This window comes from Malus domestica, chromosome 05, assembly GCF_042453785.1.
Source record: "Malus domestica chromosome 05, GDT2T_hap1".
NCBI classification, from domain to species: domain Eukaryota; kingdom Viridiplantae; phylum Streptophyta; class Magnoliopsida; order Rosales; family Rosaceae; genus Malus; species Malus domestica.
Window position 1 is genome coordinate 29,197,552 of NC_091665.1, and position 19,180 is coordinate 29,216,731.

The 19,180-nt window shown below is 37.5% G+C and overlaps 2 protein-coding genes across 3 annotated transcripts; one reads left to right on the top strand and one right to left on the bottom strand.

Moving 5' to 3' along the window:
- Window positions 1-10,483: 10,483 nt before the first annotated feature.
- LOC103435872 (uncharacterized) lies at window positions 10,484-13,671 on the top strand. Of its 2 annotated transcripts, none has more exons than XM_008374300.4 (9): window positions 10,484-10,773; window positions 10,875-10,944; window positions 11,208-11,426; window positions 11,771-11,952; window positions 12,050-12,224; window positions 12,318-12,529; window positions 12,637-12,762; window positions 12,847-12,941; window positions 13,050-13,671. In XM_008374300.4, exons 1-9 carry the CDS (start codon window positions 10,653-10,655, stop codon window positions 13,443-13,445), a joined length of 1,596 nt encoding a protein of 531 aa, XP_008372522.3. In that variant the 5' UTR covers window positions 10,484-10,652; the 3' UTR covers window positions 13,446-13,671. The 2 variants fall into 2 exon arrangements, with proteins under 2 accessions (XP_008372522.3, XP_008372523.3); XM_008374301.4 differs by having other exon boundaries at window positions 12,850-12,941.
- Window positions 13,672-13,737: 66 nt separating this feature from the next.
- LOC103435873 (GTP cyclohydrolase 1) lies at window positions 13,738-17,326 on the bottom strand. Its single transcript, XM_008374302.4, has 2 exons — window positions 16,341-17,326; window positions 13,738-15,275 (listed from the first exon to the last, which is right to left on the bottom strand). The coding sequence occupies exons 1-2, from the start codon at window positions 16,552-16,554 to the stop codon at window positions 14,107-14,109; spliced, it is 1,383 nt and encodes a 460-aa protein (XP_008372524.3). The 5' UTR covers window positions 16,555-17,326; the 3' UTR covers window positions 13,738-14,106.
- Window positions 17,327-19,180: the final 1,854 nt, after the last annotated feature.

The following is a 19,180-nucleotide window of genomic DNA, read 5'->3' on the forward strand; positions in this document are numbered from 1 at the left end:
TTCGTGCATCTTTGAAGCTCAAAGTGTTACAAATCGATGTTTTTTTTATTACTTTTAACTGATGCAACCGCACGTTGTTTAATTGACCAAACAAAGTGACTCGCTTTTTCTTTCACCGACGCATGGAGTGAGCGGGTGACTCGAACTTGGGATCTCTTCCAACATAAGTGTTTTGTTTTAATGCAGGCAGCAGGTGTTGTGGATTTTGGTGGTGGGATTGAGGGGAATGTGGCATGTTTAATTGAAGTGGACAGACGTTAAGATTGCGACAGGGAATGGATAGTGGCAATGGAGACGTTGGAGAGGGAATGACAAAGCAAAGCAAGAACAAGTCAAAGACAAAGGTGACGCCGCTGAAATTGCTTGGCGTAAACACTGCAAATGGGCGGCAACCACACGTGCTTTTGTTCGCAAATGCATCGCATCTAAGGGGTAATGGCCGGTTTGGTTCAGTTTGGCTCGATTGTGAGTTCGAGTTTTTGTGAACCGGCCAAAACCAAATTAGATTAACCATTTATACATTATTCCTCTCATTAGCTAGTACTCTTTCGTTAAAATCGAAATGAAACAAAAACATTTACCGTAATTGGTCCGGTCACGATTTTAACACAAGACTGGTACAATTTATATACGTTTACGGTCTTTTAGTAGTTTGAGTGAGTGTAATACTTATATATAGAAATCATGCACTTTGAGCTTGATACATATACCACTATTGTTATATTAGTATGAGTTCAAAATATTAGCATCACACTCAAATTTTCCCGCTTAATAGAAGAGTATGGTTCCAATATAAGTCCAGTATATTAGTATCCACTCACTTTTTTCGACCTATTGACCACCCTTTCCTTCAATCCAACTAACTAGAAGCCGACACAAAGATAGAAAAAGGATCCAGAACAACTTAAAAACCACAAAGGCCTAAACTCTATTAACAAGTAGATTATTAGATCAACAAAAGTGTTATTCTTACCATTTATTTGTACAATTTTTCTAATAAAAATGAGATCTACATGTGTCTATTGCCCCACCTGTTCCTTTCCTTTTCCCTTTTTAGGGGATTTGAGAGACTCAGAGAACATTCGGAGAAAGAGGAGAGGAGAGAGAGAACCCTCCTCCTCATAGCACATCACATCCAACAATTTGAAGATCTAAAACTATAAAGCCCAAATTACACACGCACACCCCTTTTTATTCCATGCACTCTCTTAATTTACGGTCGTCGGATTGACTGAATTAAAGAAAATCAAAGGACATAAATTAACAAGAGGGGTATGAGAAGTAAAAATAGATGTATAGATAATCACAAATACACTCTCATACAAAAGATAGAGGTGGACGCATATACATACATATACACACACACATAGAGAGAGAGAGAGACTCAGATAAATCCCTCTTTTCTTTTCTCTCTCTTTTTTCAATGAGATCTTCATATTCTTCTCCAACAATGTTTGCTTTGTAAAATCCAAAAGTTTTTATCTGTGTTTTCTCATCCATTTTGTGAAATTTTCTTTCTTGTTCTCTTCTTGGAAACATAAAATCAAAACCCTCAATCCCAAGTAGACCTAATAAGTTCTTACACGACTCCTTAATACGATACGTAAACGACACGAAAATAATGGGTTTTGGGTCAACATGATAACTAATCGGGTCTCTATCGGGTCACATGAGAAGAACTCGTTAATAACAGGTCCTTAACAGGTTTACAAGAAGGTGACACGCGAGTAACCTGATTTGCAATACCCTGAAAAATTTAAATATATGAATTGAAATATTCAAAATTATGAATATGTGAAAAGAATCGAGAATTTATATTAATTCACTTGAGTTTAGTTTTAAATTAAACTAGTTACGAAGTTTGAAGTTCGGAAATTAATTATTTAAAATATGTAGACCGTTTGAGGTCACAATTTATATTTTTAAATAAAGCTCGATCTCACGAACGCGTAGGCGCAAACCATTCATGAAACGGAGTTATAACGAAGAAGTTATTAACGTTTAAAGTTGGGGATAAATTGGTAATTTTATATTTCTTTAGAAGGCCCCAGAAAATATGGAGCCAAGTGACATGCTATGTGTGTGGCTGGGATGAAAATGAAAAAATAAAATGGACGGTTGGGGTTGAAAGAAGAGAATAGAAAGGAGAAAAGGAAGGGAGGAATAAGGGGAGTTGACCAATAGGGGAAGAGATGGGGAGGGGAAAGGAGAGAACTGAGAAACGGAGGATCAGACCCGGCCCGTGGTGACCCGACCCGATCAACTCCCTTAGCATTTTCCGACGGGTTTTCACCCATTTTTCGGTGAATTGCCTCAAACCACCACTTAGAAACCCCTCCATAACTTTCCCTCTTCCTATTACACCTAAAAAATAATGAAATTTGGTCTTGAATTTGGAAAGAACACACCCATGGGTGCCGACCCTCCTTGCTCGAAATCCACCAAATCTGAAATGATTTGGTTCAATAACCACCACCATGAGACTACCCTGGGGGTCTAGAACAAAACCCAAACCATGGTAGGGGAGGCGGAGCATCAGAGGTGATGATTTGAGACTACCCATTTATAGGGTTTCCGGCGGGTTCGAGGTAAATTGGAGCCTTTCCAGGCCAAATTGGACTTGGCCACAGATATAAAATTTTCTCTACTCTTTGAGATCTTCATTTCTAAAAATTTTGAGAATTTTTAAAAATAGTTGAATTTTCGGCGAATCGGGATGGTTAACCGCCACCTACGGCGACGCGTGGCTAAGACGACGATATTGCTCTTTTTAAGCTAATTACAATGTTCTAAGTCCATATTTATAATATATTTGATGTGGATCAATTGTTTGGGCTTAATTTATGAAGTGTTAGTCACTTTAAAATGTGAAGATTATGAAATAGAATTTGGAATGTAAACTACAAATGGCTTGATCCTTATTTAGGGTACGTAGGCAGTCTAATGAGACGTTATATGCAGCCATAAAATAAGTGAGATTTGATTTATAAAGGAAGGTGGTGACAAAGTGTGAAAAGAAATAGTGCATTTGATATAGAAATTGTAATTATGGACCATGGATGGAAACAAGGCCTATAAATAAAGAAACACATTAGGTGGTAGTTAAGTAATCGAGGAAAATCTTTTGTTGAACGATTGTGCTAAGAGAAGGAAGTTTGGTCAATAACTTGAGTTTTATCCTTATGCTTTGATAATCAAATGTTGGTTATAAATTTAGGAGTGTGCTATCCACACATCCCATTTTACTTCTCACACACCCTTGATAATTTATGTCCGTTGATCTTCTTCAATTCATCCGATCCGACGGCCGAAAATTAAAAATGTGTGTGAGAAGTAAAATGAGGTGTGTAGATATTACACCCCTAAATTTATTGTGAGGGTTCATGAAATTAAAATGTTTAATTGGGATTAATGGTAAGTTAACTAAACAAGAGTGTAGTTTGGGACTATCACCAATCTATTTATTTTCTGAAACAAAACAAATATTTCAGGGCCGGGTCATTACACGATTCAACACATTAAGAAAAAGTTAATCTGATGGTTTTATGTTTCCAAACTACTAAAAAAACTTACTATAAAATACAGTAGCCATGGTGTATATTTATATATTGTATATTAAATATGTATTATTGTATTATTATTTTATATAAAATTAAAAAATTTAAGTTTTATTTATTTTTATAGTATACTATAGGCAAAGAGTGAGATTAAAAAAATTATAAAACACATTAAAAATAAAGATAGCAAGTAATTAAAAAATACCAAACTCATTACAAAATTATAATAATTAATTTACAAGTGCAAAAAATGTGAAAAAAAATATGCAAACATTCGTGATCACATCCTCTAGCTTTGAGTCTGGGTATATCATTGTTTGAATTTTTAAAACCATACAAACCCTCGTGAATAGTATTTTTAAAGGAGTTCAAAATAAATAAAATTCATGATCATTAATGTACAAGTCTGAAAAATATGAAAGCATATATAAACGTGTAAGGTTCCTCAATTTATTTTGCATATCCATGAACATTTGATATTTTGTAGTAATGTACTGATGTTTTTTATTAGGCTCTATTTTTGGAGTATGTAATACTTGAAAGACAAATGTTATATATATATATATATATATAGGGGTGTGATATCCACACACCCCATTTTACTTCTCACACACCCTTCTAATTTTCAACTGTCGGATCGGATGAATTGAAGAAGATCAACATATATGAATTAATAAGGGTGTGTGAGAAGTAATTTGGGGTGTGTGGATAGCACACCCCATATATATATTTTATGTTTTGAAGTAATATATATGTGACAATGTAATATGCATATACTAATTTAGTATCAAATTATGTTTTTCATTTTCATTATTTATTGATTTAAAATATATTTTCTTTAATAGGTAACGGGTTGGATCATATTACCTGATAATATTAACGGGTCGATTTCAGGTCGGGTCATATTACCCATTTACTTTAACAGGTGTTACACGACACGACCCATTAAAATATCAAATATGTCACAAAAACGACAAGAACAAAAAAAAACACGATACGAATGTCAGGTCTAATCCCAAGTCTTCAACTTCAAATGATAAATTTGTTAAATTAGATGTTAGATTAGAAAGTCGACATGATTTGAACTCACGCCGTGGTGTAAAAGCAACAGTTCTATTTAGCATTGTAGTCCCACCTAATTGTGATTTTTATAGTAATTTAGGGTTATATTTTACAAGAAATTCAAAGTTGTATATAGAAACTGAGGCTTTGGATTTTGTACCTTCAATTTAAAGCTTTTGATTATGTTGGACGATTATCTATATTTAGTAGCTCTAATTCTAAGTTTGCACGTTGATCTGCTAGTTTTGGAAATTGGAAACTGCAATAAGATTTATGTTGGATTGTGATGGTGCACCGAGGACTTCTTCGAATTCGAGGTTGTCGTCTGTGTTGCATTTGTTGTAATGAATTTTTGGCCTTATAGTCAAGACATGTTCCTAATGTTGGTTTTTGCTGATGAGCAGCTGACCAGTCTCTATTAGATGAGCAAACGACCAAAAATTAATATTTTCCGGTTCCAGTTCCTATTCGAGGGTGGAACTTGATAGAGATAGGTTGTGTGGCTGAGATTATGCCACTTGTATGAAGATTAGAGAGTCAATTAGTTAGTTAGGTTGTTAGAAGTATTGAGTAGTGTATAAATACTATTGAATGTTCTCGCTTAATTGCTAAGAAATTAATACACTGAAGTTTTCCATTCTTTATTTCTCTCTCTCTCTCTCTCTCTCTCTCTCTCTCTCTCTCTCTCTCTCTCTCTCACTACATTTCTGAAGGTTAACATGGTATCAATCGCCATGAAAGCTCACGCTTGATCTCGATTCGAGTCTTCCGCCGTTCTGATTCTTCGATCGATCTTTGTCTTCATTGATCTTCTTGCTTCTTGTTCGTGGTTCTTGATCGAATTCACTTCATCTGCTCTCTAATCTAGGGTTTTCTTCGTCCCTAAGGCTCTGCAACTGCGATTCCTGTTGCGACTTCGTCTTCTACAATTTGTGCACTCCAGGTGTTTGGTGCATGTTCTCAGAGATATTTCTACCAAATTATAGAAGTCTTTCCAGCAACAATGGTAACTGCTTCTCAATTATAGCTCCTTCAATCACCGATAACTGCTTTGGTTTCATCGATTTCCACAATTGTGAATGTTAAACTAGATGATTCGAACTATCTAAATTGGCATTTTCAAATGAAATTACTGCTTGAAAATAATGGAATCCTAGGGTTTGTTGATGGCTCGTATCCCTGTCCTGCTCGATTCATCTCTTAGTCTGGAGAATATGATGTAAATTCGTCAAATTCATCATCATGATGAGTATTTAGTTTGGATGATGCATGATAAAACCTTGATGCAATTACTCACTGCATCTTTAAGTCCTGTGGCAATGTCATGTGCTATTGGGAGTACTAGTTCTAGGGATCTTTGGATTCAATTACAAGAACAATTTTCAACTGTCTCTAAGACCAGCATTTTTCAAATGAATTTGAATCTGCAAACAATAAAAAAGGCTCTAATTTTATCACTCAGTACTTGCAAAAGATAAAGGAAGCTAGAGATTATCTTTCTGCTGCTGGGGTTTACTTTCTTGATGAAAACATTGTTATACTTGCATTAAATGGTTTACCAGCATAGTACAATACATTTCGGACTGTGATAAGGGGGTGTGAAAATGTCATTTCTTTGAAGGAATTTCGAACACAACTGCTTGCTGAAGAAGCCATTCTTGAGTCCATTGTTAATGCACCGTTTATGACAGCCATGATTGCCAATATTCCAACTTAGAGAGGGTCTAATCAATCTAGCTTTGTCTCTAGTGGATTCAACCAGTTTAATGCCAATATGAACAAAGGCAAAGGCATATTTAATCAACATCCAAGAAGTTTTTCACCTAGACAGTACATGCCTACACAAACACATGTCATTCAAACTCTAAGTCCTAGTAAACTTGGTCAATTTTCAAATTCACAGCAGCGTATTCCTTTTGCCCCACTTGAGAAGCCAAGATGTCAAATATGTGGGAGATTCAATCATAACACTTGGTTTTGTTTCTACAATGAGAAGGGTCCTAATTATATTGGTGCTAGAGCTAATTCAACTTACTCCCCGATGTCTTCATATTCACAACAAGGATATCAATACTCTCCGGTTGATGCCTATCCACAACAAGGGGTTCGATCAAAGTTCATTGGACAATAGTTTCAATCACAAGCTCCATTGCATGCCTACTATACTATGGTATCACAACCAAATCCTTCACATGCTTCTCCATCTACTTCACAAGTGTGGATCGCGGATTCAGGCACAACAAATCATATGACTACATATCTCTCAAACTTATCTCTGGCTTCTCTTTATCCCACCAATGAAGTCATTCAGACTGCAAATGGTGAATGTTTGCATGTATCACACATTGGTAACACTGTTATCAAGCCCTCCATACATCCTATCAAACTGAATTCTGTATTATATGTACCCCAATTATCACAGAATCTTTTATCAATGCATAAAATTTGCTTGGACAATAGCTGTTGGCTTATATTTGATGCCTTCTGTTTTTGGATCCAGGACAAGGCCATAGAAAGGATATTCTACAAAGGACCGCGCAGTAATGGACTTTACTCAACCTCTTCCCTTGCCAATGCTTGTCCTGCAGCTTCTCAAGGCATGGTTTCCAATAAAGCTTTTTTTGGTCAGCTTGTTAACTCCATTACCTGGCACAATAGACTAGGACATCCTTCTAATTCTATTGTGTCTCTCATGCTGCATAAATTCAATATTACATTTACTAAAAATTCTAGTTCTATAATGTGTCAAAGCTGTCTAGAGGGTAAATTTTGCAAACTTCCCTTTTCACCAAGTGTCAATAAATCTGTCATTCCTTTTGAAGTCGTGCACATTGATCTTTGGGGTCCTGCACCTTGTGTATCTGTGGATGGATATAGGTATTATGTTACCTTTATTGATGAATGTACCAAGTATTCTTAGATCTTCATTTTGATCAATAAATTAGACCTTTGTGCTACTTTTATTGGTTTCTATGCTTATGTTCTCACTAAATTTTCTACAACAATAAGAATATTGCAAAGTGATGGTGGTGGTGAGTACATAAGTAAATCCTTTCAGTCATTTCTTCTACAAAAAGGCATCTCACATCAAAAATCCTGCCCTTACACTCTAGAACAAAATGGCATGGCTAAACGAAAACACAGACATGTCATTGAAACCTCAGTTACGCTACTCCAAACAGCTCAAATGCCTCCTAAGTTTTGGTCTTTTGCATGTCAAACAACCATTTACCTTATTAATAGGATGCCTACTCCCATTTTATCCAATAAATCTCCATTTGAAGACCTGTATGGTGCAATTCCAATGATTCAACATTTAAGAACTTTTGGATGTGCTTGTTACCCTCTTCTCAGACCATATAACACTACCAAACTTCAACCCAAGACAACAAAATCTATATTTTTGGGTTATGCATCCAGATATAAGAGGTTCATTTGTTATGCAGTTTCTCAGCACAAGTTCTTATTTCTAGGCATGTTGTGTTCAGTGAACAAGAATTCCCTTACAAAGATTTATTAGCACATACCAATCCCACATCATCATGTTTTGTGAATTTTGATGTTCAACCTTCTCCCCCTATAGCTACATCTCAAAATGTAGTCACTATACTACCCCAAGACACTAATACAAATTCAATACCTTCTTCATTGTCTCCTTCTCCAAGTTATCACTCCAGTCATCATCTGTTGCATTTTCTCCACACATATCTCTATCACCATCACTATTCTTAGATACACAGCAGCCTCCTCAGTCCATTACTGGTGCAGTTTTTGTTAATCATATCCCTGTGGTACTTGACCATAGTCCTGATACACTTCAAGTGGTTTATTCCATACCACCACTCAATCTTCATCCTATGCAAATTAGAAGTGAGAGCGGTATCAGTAAGAAAAAGGTGTTTTTTATCCACACTTGCTACTTCTAAGGATGTTGATTTGTCTCTTTGTGAACCATCAGCATACAAATCAGCTCTTAAGAGTTCAGTTTGGTTTCAAGCCATGTAGGAGTAAATTAGTGCATTACATTATCAAGGTACATGGAGTTTGGTTCCATTACCAGTTAATAAGAACCTAGTGGGGTGCAAATGGGTTTTCAAAACAAAGAGACATTCAGATGGGTCGCCAGATTGGTTGCTAAAGGATTTAGTCAAGAACCTGGTATTGATTATAGTGACACTTTTAGTCCTGTTGTTAAACCCACCACGGTGAGGATTGTTCTAGAACTTGCTGCATATTTCAATTGGTCCCTTAGGCAACTTGATGTTAAGAATACCTTGCTACATGACATTCTCCAAGAGGAAATGTACATGGCTTAGCCACCTGGCTTTGAAGATCCACATAATCCCTTATTAGTGTGTAAATTGCACAAATCTCTTTATGGATTGAAGCAGGCCCAAAGGGCATGAAATGATAGGTTTACTACTTTTCTGCCTAAATTGGGATTTCATAACACTTACTCTAATTCTTCCTTATTTGTGAAAACTGTTGGATCCAATATTGTGATATTATTGTTATATGTTAATGATATCATCATCACATGGAGTGTAACCACTGAGATATAACAAGTGATCACTGATTTAACTTTTGAATTTGATATCAAGGACTTAGGTTTTCTTCACTTCTTTTTGGGGATTCAGATTTCTAAGACTACCAATGGCTTGTTTCTGTCACAACAAAAGTATGTCCATGAGTTACTTGTTAAAACAGAAATGATTGAATCCAAGGCATGTGATACACCCTGCCTCCCCTACAACATGTTACTAAAGGATGATGGTGAGCCCCATTCTAATCCAACATTATATAGAAGTGTGGTTGGTGCCTTACAGTATCTTACATTCACAAGGCCCGATATTGCCTTTTTTGTGCATCAAGTGTGCCAGTTCATGCAGAATTCCATGGTTTCTCATTTCATTGCAGTAAAGAGAATTTTGAGATATTTGAAAGGAACCATGGATGTTGGTGTTTCTTACTCACAAGGAGATTTGGCATTACATGCTTTTAGTGATGCAGATTGGGTAAATGATCCTAATGATCGACGCTCTACATTTGGATTGGTTATGTTCTTAGGGAATAACCCCATTTCCTGGTCTTCCAAGAAGCAACAAACCGTATCAAGATCCTCAACTAAGGTTGAGTATCGATCTTCTTCAGCAGCAGAGCTTGACTGGATTCAACAAATTCTTGTTTTTCTTCAATTTCCCATATTTGCACCTCTTGTGCTGTTTTGTGATAACCTTTTAGCTATAGCACTGTCCTTCAATCCAGTACAACATCAACGGACCAAACACATCAAGGTTGATGTGCATTTTCTTCGGGAGAGAGTAGCCATAAACAAGCTTCTGGTGCAGTTTGTGTCTTCAAATGAGCAGTTTGCTGATATTTTAACCAAATGACTCAGTGCTCCATTGTTTTGTGTTCATTGTACCAATCTCATGCTTGGATCTTCCAAGCATGCGATTAAGGGAGGATGATAGAGATAGGTTATGTGGTTGAGATTATGCCACTTGTATGAAGATTAGAGAGTCAATTAGTTAGTTAGGTTGTTAGAAGTATTAAGAAGTGTATAAATACTATTGAATGTACTTGCTTAATTGTTAAGAAATTAATACGTTGAAGTTTTCCGTTCTTTACTTCTCTCTCTAAAGCCTCTCGAGTTCTCTCTCTCTCACTACATTTATGAAGGTTAAAAGAAATGGCCGAACCGGATCGTGCGCACCCTTACGTTTGCAATTTGACTGTTATGATGAAAAAAAAGATTAATTAAAAGGAAAGCATCAATCAACGGTGTCATGCCCAACACGTGGCAGGCGCGCCGTCTTTATCAACCTGGTTTCTTAACTATCAAATCTTCCTTCCTTTAAAACATTCTGCTAATTTAGTTACTTTTTGAGCTTGTTCATTTGTCAGTAATGAAGAAATAAAAGGTTGAATAATTCAGAATGGAAAAAAAAATTAAAGAAATTGAGTTTACACCTTCCTTAGTTAATTTGACATTTTCATTACGGATTTTAGATGGGGAAGTAGTAGTCATGGATGGAACCTAAAACAAACGAGACCTTTATTCCTTCTCCCTCTCCTCCCTCTCTCTCTCTCTCTCTCTCTCTCTCTGAAGACTGCAACTCGCAGCGAGCTGACATGGGTGGCGATGGCGGAGGTGAGTTATCAGCTCATCCATAAGCCATATATGGCTTTTTCACATGTGATTTGGGTAAGTAAAGTTAATAACCGACTATTTCTCTAATGGTAAAAATACAGTTACTGGGGAACAAGAAGAAGACTCCTCACTCAGCGAAGATTCCTCCCAACTCTCATCACAACTTCTAAGGTACCTCATGGATTCCCACACTCCCATTAGTTCTCTCGTTTTCTTACTTCCTGTTTCGTTCCTGAGAAAATATGATGAAACAGAAATGATCAAAATTGGTTTTGAACTATAGGACTAGATTCTCGGAAATCATTTTTCAGTTTCTTGTTTGTAGCGTTATGAACGCGAAAACAGAAACTGGGTTTGTAGAAGTCTGATCAAATTTATGTCTGTTTGTGAAAGTTTGAAACTTTAAAGTGGGTTCTGGTTTTTCAATGGGGCAGAAATGGTGTGAGCATGAATATGGAGGATGATGCAGTGGATGAACAAACTGGGCCGGGTTTTCGAAAATTTTGCGGAGTGGGAAGTCAAATTTCTTCCGCTTCTTTGGATTTTGAAGCCGATCAGAGGATGGAAAATGTTTATAGGAAGATTTTGCAGAGTTATGATGACTTGCGGATTCGAAGCAAAGATTTGGAAGAAGCCAAGAGCAAAATCTTGAGGTACAATATTTGTTTAGTACGAGACCTTTCGATTTAAGATTTATGTGCTTATCAGAACGATTCCAGTACTTCGCAAGATGTTTTGTCCTGAAATTCCTCGGGCTATACGCATGTTATTTGTAATGTGTGTCAAAGATACGCTCTTTTTCTATTTGTGGTCAGTATGGTTGAACAGTAACTCGTTGAGATTGATGTAGAATTTTCAGAAATTAAGGCCTTTTTTTGGTATCATTTTAGGACTTAACGATATAGGTAATCTTCTGTGTTTAGGACTTTTTATTGTTTATATTGGCTAGATTGGTTATGTGGTTGCTTGAAGTGATGTGGTCTCATGGATTTAACAGCTACACCCCCGGTGCGTGGATTGATAGAGTAGGTGCTGTGAAACCGAGGGACTATGATGTGCCAAATACAACAACACTTTTATTGGTTGGTCCAAAAGGATCTGGAAAGAGCAGTCTTGTAAATAGAATCTCGAAGGTGTTTGAAGATGACAAGTTTGCCTCGGAAAGAGCCCAAGTATCATGTATGGCTTCAGTTGTGAATCATGAAAGACGCTTATTTGAAAATGAACTTAGTTATGTATGTTCCACAGCTTAACCTGGATTGTTTCATTGTGCCAGATAATTCATCTCTTGGAGATGGAACCTTTTTCCTGCATGAATATATGATGCCAAGATGTTCGAGTTCTTTTTGCCTTTATGATACTCGTAGTTTGTCTGATAATTCACCTGAAAACATAAAAATACTGAAGCATTGGATGGAACATGGTGTTCGTCATGGGGAGCTTGTTGTAAGGTCTGCATTTCCAAGTCTGTACATCCGTCTCATTTTGGCTTTACGAATTTGTTTACTTTCCGTTCACTTAAAGTGATCTCAATTGACTCTCAGGGATTCAGACGGTCCAAGTTTGAGGAACACAATGATGTACAAAGATTGTGATGATGGTTATCTGTCCAGTGAGATCAAGAACGTTAATTTTGTCATATTTGTTGTTAATGGCCTTTCAGTTCTGAAATCAATGGAAAGCAATGAAGATGCAGAGACACAATATACTGAAATGATCGCCTCAGCTTTCAAATCTCGATACTTGGCATTTAAAGGTATTTGGATGTTGAGGTTTTATGACTCTTTATTTCAATAGTCGAAGGGAAGTGTTGGAAGATTGAATTTAAGGTGTTTAGTCACTACCTCTCCATTTTTCTTCCAGATGATAAACCCCTTCTTGTTGCTACACATGGTGATTTACTTTCACTTGATGAACGTGCTCGTGTTCGTGTCCATTTGGGAGAACTGCTTGGTATTCCTCCTACAACTCAAATTTTTGACATCCCAGGTGACCCTTGAAGTTATCCTCTTCTCCGTTATGGTTTTCATATTAATTAGTTTTTAGAAAGTTTGATGTTTCTCTTTGTGCTAGAAGAAAGCAGTGATGCAGTAACTCAGTTGACAATAGTTGACATGATACGCTATTCGCTTGAGCATGCCGAGAAAAATCTTCCTCGTAAAAGAAAGGTCAGTACTTTTGCAAACACTGATGGAATCTGTCATCTGTTTGCTGTCATCTTTCCCAAATCTTTCCCGTACCTTGTTGGTTTGCTGATTGTGGTTAATTACATGCAGGTCGAAACTTTGTCACTGTTATCATGTATGCTCCTCCTAATATTCCTCAGCATCGCTATAACGATCATGTATGCTCCTGCTAATATTCTTCAGCACGGCTACTGCCCTTCGCCTCAAGCGCATATTCAACATTGCCATGTCCCTTCACCGCAAGCACACATTCACAATAACCCATCACCCCCCTCACCGCCTTCATCCACTTCGCTCCAAGAGCATATTCAGCATGATCCTTCGGTGGAAGAGCATATCGACAATAGCCCCTTGCCGGGAGTAGAACTTCGTAATAGTAAAACGAAACTTCAGAATATCCGGATCGACTGGAGTAAAATCCGACACTTGTGGTTAGACGACAGGATCGAATGGAGTAAAATCCGACACTTGTGGTTAGACGAATAAGTTAATTTGTTTCAGTGTCTTATAATTCACTCCTACACGGTATAATCACGTTGTTCCGACACTTCTGTGTATATGCGCCTGTTAAGTGCTCATGTTTATATGGTTTTGTAATTTATTTTCACTTTCAATCTGTTTCGCTTGCAGCGACCGCCCTTGTTGATAATGTTGTTCATTCTCTGTCTTGTATTAAGATTACTCAAAGTTCTATTTACGCATATTTTCCGAAGATTCATACACTCGAAATACATTTGCTCCAAATAGTAATGGTGTTTCTGTTGATGAGTAAATAGAATCAATCTGAAAAGCTGTTGAACGTATTATTCGTATTCAGCATTCTTCCTTCGTATTCCAGAAAAGGAACAAACACAAAAAAGCACCGAGAAAACATAATCTTTGAAACAACGACAGGCCTTGGAATCTTGCAAGGGCTTATGCTACAGACAGTAGAAGAAGATAAAAGACCAAAACTTTGGAGTCCTCGAATCAAAACTTCAACACCCGCCAACACCAAAAATGGGCAAGACTACCGAGATTTACTCGGAGGACATCCTTGATCTTCAACTTATCACGGTCAAGCTGGTACGATGGCTAATCAAATGCCTCGCAAAGAAATAGCGTGAGAAAAATAGATATCTTCATAAAATTTGTTGATGAACTAGGATCATCGTCCTGAAACGGAGGTGTTTGGAATGCTCTGCATAAACTTGGCTCTTGCAGCGGGGTCAGTTGAAAATCGACCCAGTACAGCAATTGTTGCTGTACTGCTTCCAAACTTCTCGATTCCTCTAGAGATCATACAGGTGTGGCTAGCCTCCACAACCACAATCACATCTCCACCTAACAGTGGTGATATCATCTCTGCTATCTGTCGTGTGAGTCTTTCTTGTACTTGGAGCTTAAAGCCGTAAAAACACACGATCGATTGCAAAAGAGATTTTCCAATGGGATTGGATCCTTCGGTGCACATAAATCCTATATGTACAACACCGTAGAAAGGAAGTAGATGATGCTCACACTGTGACCAGAATGACAAGTTCAGCTCGGAATGGATGTGCTTTCCCTTGAAGCTATCTCCATTGTCAGAAACAAAGCCATTCAGCTTCATATTGAAGTTACTATTTTGGAAGTTCATCAACCACTTCACAAAACGAGCAGGTGTTCCTACAAGCTCCTTCCTTAATGGGTCTTCACCCAGCGACCTAAGAATTGAAGCTACCGCAGTGACCATTCCCGGATTGACAGATTCCATCTTGAAGGTAGCAATTGCACCTACAGAAGATCGAGATGGACACCAATGGTGATCACTAGTGTCTGTCACGCGAGTTTTCTCCACATTTATGCCTCTGAATCTCAGCAGACTCCAAAAATCAGCCCAAATATTGGCATTTTCATTTTCAAAGACTCCTGAACCTGAGCTGACCAGTAACTCTACCCATCCTTGGTGGTTCGAGTCAAGAAAAACTGATTCCAGATTTGGGAAATGGACGTGCAAACATTGGAGTACGACTGCAACACCTGCTGGTTTGATTCCATGCTGCAAAGCTGAACACACTTCATCCGCTAGACGCTGGGGATCTTGGAGACGTTTTGCAAACACATCAGCTACTCGAGAGAGCTTGCTTAAGCCTACAACCCGTTGACCAGAAGGGACATAACCCACATGACATTTAACCTGGAACGGTAGCATACAAGATTCACAATACGAGAAGAGGTCAAGATCTCGAACGACTACAAGTCCACCAGCTCCTCCAGCATGACCAACTGCATTGTCCAGACCAGCTTCAGGAAATAAAGCACCTTGCACAATGTCCTTAACCTTTTGTCTGTAACCTGGGAAATAATTAAGGTTTCCGAATCAGTACTTGGGATAGCTTCACTTTTAGCTTCACTTTTAAGTGAATATTTTAAAAGAAATCAGCACCACCAATATCATCCATATCATATTAAAAGCAGGTGAATGAATCAGGAAACATGCTTCATGCTGCATAAAGAATCAATCTGAAACGGCAATTGGGAACAACTTCTTAACTTGGAGATAACACACACGCACACACATACATATATGCCAACGAAGAACTTAGCCTCATAAAGAGTTAGAGCACAATTCCTCACCCATAACAACCTAGAAACAGAAGCAATTCTAGATGTTTTTGGTAGCCATGATGGATAAACTTAGACTACGCGTATAGAGAAAAAAAGATGATTAAAAGGAATAAAAAATAGGAGGGAAAATAAGCTCAGCATCTAGCTTCCAATAAATTACAGAGTTAGCATTCCAAAAGAAAAGTCTTATGTTTTTGAAGTTCCAAAAGAAGATGATCCGTGTACTGCAAGTCAGAAAAATGCATACAATTGCCATCCTGAAATCTGAGGTCAGAGTTTTCGAGGTCAATAAGTTGCGGAAGGCGGCTGCAAGCAGGAAGCATTTTGTATCGTTGCTAACAATTTCCAGAATAAGGTTAATCCAGGAACTTGATCCATGGGAATAGTGTCAAAAGCTTGAAACAGTTAACACACAACGTCAAAAGTTAAGTAAAACCACTTCCTACCAATATAGGCCCACCATGATTGCAATGACAGCCGTTTTCGTGACAGGATCCTCTTTCATATGGAGTCCCAATACTTGGAACACGACTAGTTTGGTACTAACATGAAAATTCCACATTATTGAACAAAGATTGACAACTAAATCCAAATGCTACCAACTACCCAAAACCCTCAACAATTCAAAGGTACTACAAAAACTAATGAAAGAACGAAAATTCAGAACAATGGCCCACACAATAACACAACAAAAATCAGAAAATCTAAGACGGGAAAAAACAACTTAAATAAAAGAACTGAACAAAAGTTTAAAAATCGTCTTTGTCAAACAAAAGTTAGGAGAGTAATTACCCCTTGTTCCTTCTCTGAGGGCCTTCGCAACCCGAAAAGGCGTCTTCTTCAAGCCTTCTCTGTTAACATCCTCCCCCAAGCCCTGCATGAGAACTTTGACAGCATCCTCAATAGCTATGGTTTCGGGTTCTTCCTCGAAACTCAGCTCAATGCAACCCAGCTTCACTCCATTCTCAAGCTCCGAGCAGAAATGCCCCTCATCCAAAGCGCCCATTGACAGACCTCCAAATCCAAAAACAGCACCGACCCAGATCCCAAATTCCAAATCCCCAAAGCACAAAGCGAAATCAATCGAAATCGAAGGTGGCCAGATGAAGAAAATAAAAATCAAATCTTTCAAAAAAACAGCGATGAATCAATGAAAACACTCAAAACCAGAGCTACCCAGATGGACCAAAGAGAGAAAAACCAATAATCCGAGGTACCCAGATGAAGAAATTAACAAAAAATCAAACTATTGAGTTCAAAAACAAGGATAGAGAAGCAGAAAAAACAGAGAGGAGTGGAGGTATAAAGGGAGGATGCTAAAGGCTTAAGGGGATGGGAGAAGGAAACGTAGGGCTGGGTCTTATGTAGGAATGTGTGGATCTTCGTCTCTGAGGATTTGGGAATCTCTCATCAGAATGTGGGACCCGACCCAATTGCCCACATGAGGGGAGAAGAGAGAGGGGCTGTGATTTGGGGTTTGGGGCTCTCTGTTTTTTTGTACGGGACCGAAGGACCTGGGTCGGTTCGGTTGTGTCTGCTCAGTTCTCTTCTGTCAATGCAGATATATATGTGTATATATAGGCCATAAAGAGAGAGAGATAGGTGTGTGATTAGAACATTTGACGCTCATACAAGTCAGAGCACCAAAAGCAAAGAACGCAGAAACGCAGATACGGTGTTTGCCTATTGGCCTATTGGTATGGAATAGTACCTTTCACCAACCCACCACCACCAAAGAAGACATTACCACTCCCACCAACCGCAGATCTCGGATCTCTACTTTGGTTTTTGCTCTTTCGTGTTTATATACAAATAGAAAACAAACATGTTAATTAATATTTAAATAATAATTTAATATCAACAACCATATTATTTGGTTTAAAAATTTGGTCTTCATAGTATTATTTTCCTTGTATTCTATATGACGTTTGTACTCTATTTTTATTTAACACGAGAAGTTTTTTAGCACGACCATAAGTCAGCATTATGGTGTTACTAATTTATATATTTTATGATTAATATAGTAACTTACCACCACCTAACGATAGTTTTAGTTTTCATTATCTTAAGAAGAAAAACATAGCTATGTGATGAGAGAGAGAAAAAATATAAACAATATATAGTATGGTGCACAAAAATTTCTCTCGTTAGTGTTTCAACGATGGCAATGGCAACGACAATGTCATTTTTTTTTTCTTTTGTTGGATAGCAATGTATGCATATAAAGTTTATTCTATTTTTTCTTTTGATAAGATATTGGTGGTTGGCAAAGGTTTATATAGGGTGCTTTAGATTTAGTCTCTTACAACTGTTGGACTCTAAACATAAACCCACCTATGTTAAAATATCTAAATAAAATTCAAATTTTGAATTTGATGCCATGTAAGATAAAAGATGTCCATACATTTAAATTTATTTACAACACCATGCCACCAATATTAATATGGCTATTACGGTTTTGTTTGTCAACAACATTCATTTAGTTTAAGTCTTTTTTGCTTTTAATTTTTTTTTTTTAAAAAAAGAGAAGAAGTTCTTTTCTTCTTTTATGTGAAATCGCCTAATCCAAGTCTAATTAGTTAAATATACATTCTATTGAAAAAGTAGATATATTAACTAGTGAAAATTTAAAAAAAAAAGGTAAAAATAAACTAGTGGATACATTGTTTCTTGTAAAAACTAAACAATAGTTACATTATTTTCATAAAAAAAAATGTAAATTTTTTTTTTAATTACACAATTTTCGTAAAAATTAAACAATAGGTACTTTATTTTTGAAAAAAAAAAAACTAGTAGAAACATTGTTTCTTTTAAAACTTAAACAAAGAATTTATAAGGTAAAATAGTTTGCATGTATTTTGCTTATATGGGTTTGTTATTATGTAGGTAAATTATTTTTCATGTATTTTACATATACTGTGTCACATCCCTACCTGAACTCCACCACATCCCGGGCTACACCTCGCCGTAGCACTATATTGTCCGCTTTGGGTCCCGACCACGCCCTCACGGTTTTGTTTTTGGGAACTCACACGACAACTTCTCAGCAGGTCACCCATCTTAGGATTGCTCTCACGCAAACTCGCTTAACTTCAAAGTTCCGATGGAATCCAAGGCCAATGAGCTCCTGAAAGGTCTCGTGCTAATTAGTACATATAAGACATAGATGATCCACTCCCCTGGGCGATGTGGGATCTCACAATTCACCCCCCTTAGGAGCCCGACGTCCTCGTCGGCACACTTCCGACCAGGGAGTGGCTCTGATACCAAATTGTCACATCCCAACCCAAGCGCCACCACATCCCGGGCTATACTCCGCCGTAGCACGATATTGTCCGCTTTTGGCCCTGACCATGCCCTCACGGTTTTGTTTCTAGGAACTCATGCGAGAACCTCTTAGTGGATCACCCATCCTAGGATTGCTCCCGTGCAAACTCACTTAACTTCGGAGTTTCGATGGAACCGAAACTAGTGAGCTCCCAAAAAGCCTCTTGCTAATTAGAGGTGGGCATGTATATATATGGCATAGAGGATCCACTCCTCCTGGAAGATGTGGGATCTCACATACTGGGTATATTATTTTTCTTTTTTTTTTAAGCAATGTAACATTTTAAAATTTTAATAGTAGGTGC